Source organism: Opisthorchis viverrini (genome assembly GCF_000715545.1).
Source record: "Opisthorchis viverrini unplaced genomic scaffold opera_v5_87, whole genome shotgun sequence".
NCBI lineage: Eukaryota > Metazoa > Platyhelminthes > Trematoda > Opisthorchiida > Opisthorchiidae > Opisthorchis > Opisthorchis viverrini.
Window position 1 is genome coordinate 1,043,294 of NW_008751747.1, and position 8,951 is coordinate 1,052,244.

Here is an 8,951-nt window from a genome sequence, read left to right on the forward strand (position 1 = left end):
AACCGGCCACAGTCTGTAGAAGAGTCTTCAACAATCTTGCTTTATTCTTTGCCATATCGACGGAAAAAACAAAATGAATATGCTGGCCTCAGCATCTTCATTCTTTTGAGAGCCCGCTGGGAGTAAGATGCTTGAGATGTGTCTGTCCGTGGTGTCGCTTCATCCCTGTGGACAAGCAGAAGGGCTACAAGAACAAAGCTTAAACTGACAGCACTGTTCTATCGACAGCACTGTACAGGGTTGTATTTCGTTCACTTACGAGGCTTGGCGGCCCTAGAAGCTTAGTGAACACCGTGATTTCAAAGTGTACACACGATTCCTGCTACAACCCGACACGGGAGAGGTGGCATATTTCGAACCGACGTTTACCGCACCAGAATTGAAACTGGCGATCTGAACAAAGCGAAAACACCAGTCGGTCGGTTAAGAGCGGTCTACGGTGAACTGAGAGACTCGTAAATCAATAGTGCAGCGAAAAACAGGTCGGTCGATACAGACGCGTATCCAACTGATGGGTTTATACTGACCTCGAGTTCCGGTCAAGGTTACGACAGTAGCATCACAAACGATGACGGAGTAAACTCTCTCCGGTTGCTTTCCGTCTGGTGGTTGTCGGTCACACAATGTTAGAAGTAGCTGTCCATTTAGCACGGCTCAGTCAGATCAGGCAATCTCAGTATTTTTTTATAATTCCATCAAATAACATTGAGACGAGATAACTTTATTCCGCTACTTGTAGAAGGGAACGCGAGGCCGCAGCTCGGATACGAGAGGAACAGGACTTGGCTTACAAACAATCACTCGAACGTGACCGGGCCAAGTTAGCCGCTCGGGAGGAAGAACAGCGGAACGCCGCCCTTGAAGCGGCTGAGCAAGCTCGATTAAGACGGCGACAGGATGCGCTTAAACGGGCACGGGCGAATCGCCGAACAAGATGGCGTGTTTGTCTTCCACCAGAACCCGAACAAAACAGTCCTTCGACAGTTCAGCTCTCCGTTAAACTACCCAACGGCCGAAGAGTGCACCGGACGTTCCGTGTGAATGACTCCGTCAAGGCGAGTGTCTTTCAGTGTTCCTTCGCATTGCCCGCGTGCTTTTTCACTCAGATAGCTTCACTCATGATGATGTGTAACGATGCAGCAGGCACATAGATGAGATAATGTATAGTCGACCGCTTCGCTGGGCTGTAGTACAGGGCTTCCAAATAAACTTTTGGTTGAGCTGTGTTACGGTTTATAAAGATGGAGATATCGTTCAGCTGTTGTTTCTTGTTTCTGTCATGGTGTCATTTGAAGAACCTTGGGAAGGTTTGTGATTTACTATAGTAACGGGTTGTCCGTAGGAAGCTTAGGGACAGCCTAGCAGGCACGCGAACCACAAAGCGGGCAGTTGCTACAGCCTTTTCTGAATGGAAGCGAAGCGAAACATACGGTCACTAAATTTCCTGTGAGGCTCGATCGTCAAGCTCTACCATAAGTCTATTCTTCTGTTCCATTTTAACAAAACATTTTTTATCTCTTGCAGATATTGTACTACTTTATACTATCGCACGACGATGCTCCGGAGAATTTTGAGATACAGGCTAATTTCCCCAAACGGCTTCTCCCTTGTCAACCTGAGCAAGAGTCTGACCTTGAAGATTACATTGACGGAGAGGATGGGTCCTCTCCGGATGCAAGCTGCCACGCTTCCACGGCACAACATTCGATCCCGTTTGACACCAAGACTGGTGGCTCAAACATCGTTTCGGATTGGTCTCCACACTCACCTACAGACCCACCAACTTTCCTACAACTGGGCTTGTCTAAACCTGAAGTATTGTTTGTGATTGACAAGGATGCGTGAGGTGAACCCTTCTGAGTGGGCCATCGGACATGTGCGTGCCATCCCTGCGGGCGTTCATTAACCCCTCTTTCGGCGCTCTGTTGTCTCTTTTTCATTGATGGTTGCCCGTGCATGTCGATAAAATTGAAGTTGCTGAAACCACCGCATTCCTTGTTCTGTTTTGTTTTTTTCTTTTCAGTTTTCGCGTTAGTCTTGTTGTCCAACTGACATTAGAATTTGTTTCCAAACACTTGGAAACATTTCCACTTTCTTTTCATTTTCACTTTGTTTCACCCTCAACCAGTATGTTATAGGTCACTCGTTTTCACATATCCCTCTTCGAAGATCCATGGGCCGCCTTGTTTTGTCACCCTGTAAATGGATAATGCACACACCTCCCTGTTCCTGTTGTAAGGCTCCCTAAACTCTAATGACGCCTTTTTTCATTCAATACTCACTGGTCCTTTGGTACATTGAGTGGTCACTTGCCGCGCCCGGTATGTGTCGTTGGTGTGGAACAGGAAAAGAGATGGAGATGCTAGCAGGTTACCCAAGTTAAAATTGATACCTGGCTGGTAATTTGTGATCGTCATCGTGGTCATTCCACAATTTCGTTCGCCGATGATTTGAGGAGGTGGGGAAGATAGCTATACATTCGAGGCAGTAGACGATATAATCGATGCGTAAACAGTGTTAATGGCCTTTTCAATGGGGATGTCGGAAAGGGAGATATGCATTTCAGGCAACAGATTGGACGTACGTGCGCCACTGGGGTCGATGAGCCATGTCTGGCAATATCCCTAACTATTGATGTGTCCTGTTTCGAGGTCCTCATCCAGGGAGATAGGAACGACCAGCGCCACTGATTTTGCTGGTAATGCCTTTCATACCTCGCTGCGAAGTCATTGTTTGACCTCCCCTGCTCCGTTGCCAACCTTCTTGTGGTTGTGCGGAAAGGCTATTCGAGGATGTCGGTCAAGCGGCATATGGAGCACGTGACCACATTTCCACATCGCCAGTCGGGTTAGAGTGTACGATAAACTATCCACAGGTGTCCTGACAACTACTGGAGATAGAGTTTTCTCCACCTTCCTTTCTGTCCAACTTCATCGCTGACGTCATCATGGAGTGTATTCTCTAACGGACCATGAGATTAGGTGACGAAATCGTATTCGGAGAGAAAGTAACGGATCTGGATTATGCAGACGACATAGTCGTGTTGTTTGACGATGACTTGACCGCACAGATCACCTCAACCAGAATATCGTAGATAGTCCCATGTTTTGACATGCATTTTATGCCTTCTCCCTGATATGTCAGAATGAAGAGCTTGGGCTTGCTGGTAGGTTCACGGATTCTGGCAGTTGCATAAGCCATGACATTGAAAGAGGGAAACCTCGTCGCCGTGTAGTTGTTTACTAGGCAACCAACTAAACAGTCACAAAATATGGGACAGGAAAGTAAAACTCCCATATGCACCTTGTTTTTGTCTTCTTCTTGAACCTTCTGGGATATTCACTGACTATCACCCAACTGTAACGGAATTCTGGAAAGCAGTTCCACAAAATCCCTAATAGATCCCACCTTCCATTAGATGAAGGCGGAGTTACAAGAAGACCACATGCTACTCGCATGCTCCATCAATAGTATTCACCGTTACGACAGTAGTGTAACAAGTGCGTGAATGATCAAGGCGAGAATAGTTTTCTCCAACATGCGCTTTTTTGTCACGTCACAACGGAGGTTTGCTGAAGCCAAGGGGCCTTGTATACCAAGCAGCTGTCTTTCACCATGGTTATGAGACTTAGCCCCTCCAACCCGAGGTCTATGCAAGTGTTTGGTTACCAATCTCTCAACAGCCTCAAAACCAAGGAGAGAGCAACGACCCTTGAGCATTTCCCGAACCTACGCATCTCTGCATTGTGTGCAAAAACGCGTCATAGGCGGGATTGAGTCAGAATTATCCGCGAAACATATGGTTCGAATTCTCCACAACTGTTGGCGGAGGCCGGCTAGCCAATCGTTCAAAACGACGGTTTTGTAAATGAACTATATCCAGTGTTCATTTAAAAGCGTTCAGCTGTAGCATCCTTTCGGTGCCTAGCTGCCATGCCACTCAAAGGAAGCACGAGGGCTGGGATACTGCCAGGTTGCCCAAGCCTAGACAGGTCGGATTCGCGCTTTAACCACTTGGACCATCTCCCCCCCCCCGTGTTCATTTACTCGAGTAGGATGGCTTGGACAGATATATCTAGAGGCTGGTAGTATGGTTTCTCCAAGTTACATCCGCTCCACCTGAAACCAATATTTACTACCAGCATAACTCTGCGTTCCCAGTAACTTTCCAGTGAGATCAGCATGTTGAGGTGATAAAACTCGACAAAGTTGAACAGAATTGCTATACCTCGGCACGCGTAATACTCAGGGAAAGGTAACTCATAACCGAGCCTGGATAATGGGATGATCGGTTTCATTCAACTTGCGTGCCCAGAAGGTGCGGTAATCTTCAACTGGAGCTCACTGTCAATACCTGACTGTCATATGATCTATTTGAATTCATGGCAGGATTGGGGTTGGTGGCCTTCAAATTTCTCGATGTGAAGAGCGCTTGTGTCGAATGTTCGTACTGGCCAGGAACAGACGATGTCCAGCACACAACTGAAAAGTCGCTCCCTATCATCCGGCCCCGAATCTACCACTTGACTGCGCCTATTCCGGACTTCGTTGTCCCACTCGGACGTTCTTATCATCCACCAGGATGATGATGTCTGTTCATCTTGCTGATCACCCTAGTCGGATGGACCTTGTCAAAATCCATCTTTCTCGGCTTCATAACCAGTCTCTAGGGGCGCATGCTTACACAAATAAACATCGTTTATCGCATTGACATGCATTAATCCTGAGTAGACAACCGTACAACGCAAATATGACTTTTTACTAGGATGCAGTCCAGTTGAGCGCTTTCAGACCTGGAGCTAAGTGCAACTCTTACACTATAAATAACAATCCATTGCACCAGGATCAACAAATACCAGAAGAGCGTGGCATTAATCACCTGGTGCATGACCCAAGTTTGTTCTTCTGTGCTTGTTTCTAAGACACAACACACGTCAAAAAAGATGAAAAACAAGGTTTAGACGAAAGATGCCTGTTGTCCGATTTGACAGAGAATACGAACATTGAGGCTTGCAACGTTAATCCAATCTTTGTTTTTTTTGCGGTAGTTGACATGCGGAATAATAGTTAGGGGAGTGACGGATTGGTTGGCCGTAGTGCACCACCCGATGGGTAGGGAGGGGGTGCAGGTGAAGTCCAGTGAACGAAGAGCTGCGGGGTCGAGTGACACTGCCCAGTTGATCAGGCAAAAGGAGATTTGGCTGAAGCACCCCAGCTGGAGACTTGAACTCAAATTCTAGACGATAAGGAGGTGAAAGAATGTAGAGGTTCTGTTCGGAAACTTCCCCTAACCTTTGGTTCGAAGAAGATTTGGCTGAAGCACCTCAGCTGGAGACTTGAACTCAAATTCTGGACCATAAGGAGGTGAAAGAATGTAGACGTTTTGTTCGGAAACTTCCCCTAACCTTTGGTTCAAAACGTTGAACTGCGAGGCAGCGGATGTTAGGGTTTTCTACCGGGACTCTTTCCGAAGCCAATGACTCAACAGTGTATCCCATTTGGCTGCCAGGGTCTGGCCTAACCCGACGACGCATAGAGTAGGGCTTAACTGCCTGACTGCTAATGCGACTGCGCATAGGAAGTGACTTCTGAGCAGTACCAGACTTTGATTTCAAAAGTGCTTCGACTGTATTGAATACGTTGTCGACTACGGTCAATCGTTAGATTGAACTGTGTACGGTTTTCAGGGTTATCATTTTCTAAACCGTCTTTCCCAGAGTAAGGCAGCCTCGCTGTTTCCATAAATATGGACACACTGAATAAACACTTTATTATTCTCATACTCATCACAGACGACAGTGCAACTCAATACAACCCCTCGAAGTATAGACTCTTCGTTCTTTTTCGTTGGCCTTCCAGGAACGGTTGAACCACAAGGAACTGAGTTCCAGCCAGTGAAGCCCGCATGATCATTGCACCACCACAAGATGCTGTTTTAGGTCGGGTCTTGTTAGCTGATCATTGTAACGTCCGAAAAAGAGTAGGAAGACCAAAGCAACTGGCTAGGAGTGACAGAGTCAGACAGTGAAGGCCTGCCATAAAGGGAGACGATAGAAAGGATTGAGCAAGGAACCTCCAGTTCAAAGTCAAGCAAGATTGCCCTACCACGGCGTGTAATTTTGATCGATGTGCTTCCCACTAAAAAGAGATGTGGCCCCGTCACGCCATAGAATAAATAGATCTCCAAAACCAGTATAGCATCCAAACTAAATTCGAAGCTTCGCTATCCGACTTGCAGGCCAATCGTTCGACACAACCCGGCAAGTTGCCGGGTCTTTGTTTGAGGCGCCGCAAAAACCATTCGCATCGCCTGACGGTTAAGATTTTCGCCTGCTCGAACGTGATAATTCGGTTGCGCTGGTGGAGTAGTAGTGATGTTCGCCTCGAATGCCGAACGTTCCGTTCGAATATCGGCATGGCCCTAGATATTCAAAGCAAAGTGCGATTCACACCACAGCGGCTGATAGCCGAGGCGGTGGAAATCACTAAGCATCACAGCGTGAATAGAATCGAGGGGGTGGAGCTAGCGAGCGTATGGAAAGCGGTCTTAGATAAGCCGAGTTGACACGTGACGTTGTGGTTGTCAATCCACTTAGGACCATTAGAAAAAAACGGGGGGTAGGGGTGGAAACCCCAACCGACCAAAGGTCACAGCATCCCTCTTACACAACTTTCTTAGCACTAGATCACCCACACAGGCTGACAAGAGGTTCAAACGAAGTTAAAATGAACCGACCAGAAGAACTAGACCCTAGGACTGGACCCCACCGACCCAACACTTGTTCAAACACTCTAACATACTAAAATCCCTCGGTCGACACCCAACAGAGATTTAGCCTGACTTAGCTGATTGGTTCTCCTTCCGCCTTAAATCTCGACCGAAATTGTAACCTAGTCACATTTGGACTGACGAAGCTTTTGCGTCAAAAGCGAAACGCTGCCCAGCAACAAATCTACTGATTGTCATCAATCTCACAGTGCTACTATGTACGAAATGCAAACCCAGAGCTTCCCCTTTATTGTGAACTAAGCAGAACAATCGTGTCACGATATGGGTATAGTAATCATAACCGCTCAGCTGTGGGACCAGCTCGGTGCACAGCATCATGCAACTCAGAAGTACGAAGGTTCAGATTCTGTCAGGTTGCCCAAGCATAGACAGGAGTTACCGAAAAGCCTGGGTTGTGTTCGGACTGCAAACCTTCTCGTCGAAGTACGAAGAGATTCTGTCAGGTTGCCCAAGCATAGACAGGAGTTACCGAAAAGCCTGGGTTGTGTTCGGACTGCAAACCTTCTCGTCAGTAGCTTCATGTATTAGCCACTGACCTATCTAGACTGAAAGGAGAATGTTCTAGAAGAGCAATAATGAATGACAGGCGGTACGACGGCCAAGAAGAACCAAGAGTAAAAAAGAAACTCATCCTCTGCATACAATTTGAATTGTGGAACAATTAAAAAAATAGGTATTGAGGAATCTTATCGATGCATGTTCACGATATCACGGTCGATTTCACTCATAACGCTCTTCAGGTAGTCCCATTGCTCTACATTGAGTGAAATGCCTGAAATGAGAAAAACGTTTGGAAATGACTGTCTCACTATCCCGTTAGATAGTTGTTAATCAATGGAGCACATGTTGTCGAAAGGTATGAACAGCTCAGCGACAGCACTATTAAGTGGGGAGCGCACGCCCAAAAAACTTGCATGGGGGCCAAAGTGGTTAATGGGTTCCTCAAAGCTTGAGAGTACTAGCGGCGTGACGCAACACGTTAGGGAGCATATCCACTGAAGGAACACTGTACGCAAATGATTCTAATTAAAAAACTTCGGCTGGGTATAGTTTTATGGATTTGAAGCCAACATATCTAAGCCCCGAATCTTTACAACAACTTGGTATCGCTCTGGAATTTTTTAAAGCAAACCAATCACATAGGTTGCTTTTGCTTGCTAAGGACCAGCTACTTGATGATTGACTTCCATAGATAACAAAGTCTCCTAAGATTTACTCACGAGTCAACGGTTGCTAAAAAGCTTAAAAATAGAAAATGAGGTCCCCGACTCCCAAAGGAACCACACGCATAACCAAGGGAACAAACAATTGAAGGGCAACCAGTTGAAGAATAGTTGGGGGTCAAAAGCTTGCGTCGATAACCAAGTACTAGTCGAACCCACTCTAAAGGCATGTCGAACAGAAACCACCAAGGCGTTAGTCGGGAAATTTACCAGACAGACAATACCGCAAACTCATTTAGCTCCTCGTAACTCGTCGCTGGACGTGGACGGAACCTAAGCCGTACACATATAGCCAAAGAGTCTACGAATTGAGGATAATTTCTCAAGTACTGTACCTAACAGTGTGGAACGAGATGGAGAGCCCGGATACAATGTAGCGTGCCACCAATTCAAAGATCACAGGAGCATATCGTCCTGTGAGTGGCGGAATTCGGGTAAGGCAACAGTGACCGCCCCGTGAAACTCAGCAAGATTGTGTTGGTTCTTGGCAGTTCGTTTTTTGAAAGCTTTCCGCCAAACCTGACCAAATGTTAGGAAGTTCAGATGCCTGAATACAACCTCCACAATGTAAGAAACATACTGCGAATCGTCAACTCCGCGGAAACCGATTTCAAAAAGCCCATAATGGCCGGGTCAGAAAAGCCAGCTATCGACCGCTGATCAGAGACTATTGGCAGTGATCCAGTGTTAGGGGGTGTCATAGCGGCAGTGATAATCCAATCACTCAACATCAATCGTACTTTAGATACCGCGAGACCCCTTGTGAGTCTGCACTCGCCTGTTTGCAATAAAGCTGTCGTGTTGTTGTATGGACGTAACATGCCACTCACTATTGCGGATGAGGTTGCTGTATTTGGCTAAATTCGTCATTATATATATATATATATATATATATATATATATATATATCATGTCTTTCTTTTTGTCAGTTTCTATCT

The 8,951-nt window shown here is 46.4% G+C and overlaps 2 protein-coding genes across 2 annotated transcripts in view; one reads left to right on the forward strand and one right to left on the reverse strand.

Moving 5' to 3' along the window:
- The window catches only part of T265_05064 (hypothetical protein), a gene marked incomplete at both ends in the record, with an annotated part of 36,348 nt that extends 34,060 nt beyond the window's left edge, over positions 1–2,288 (forward strand). The window contains 2 exons of the mRNA XM_009169975.1: positions 740–1,037; positions 1,525–2,288. Coding sequence (XP_009168239.1) covers positions 740–1,037; positions 1,525–1,845 — 619 coding nt within the window. The remainder of the gene's footprint in view (positions 1–739; positions 1,038–1,524) is intronic.
- Positions 2,289–7,417: 5,129 nt separating this feature from the next.
- Positions 7,418–8,951, reverse strand: part of T265_05065 (hypothetical protein) — a gene marked incomplete at both ends in the record, with an annotated part of 12,482 nt that continues 10,948 nt past the window's right edge. The window contains one exon of the mRNA XM_009169976.1: positions 7,418–7,562. Within this exon, the coding sequence (XP_009168240.1) occupies positions 7,477–7,562 (86 nt within the window). The remainder of the gene's footprint in view (positions 7,563–8,951) is intronic.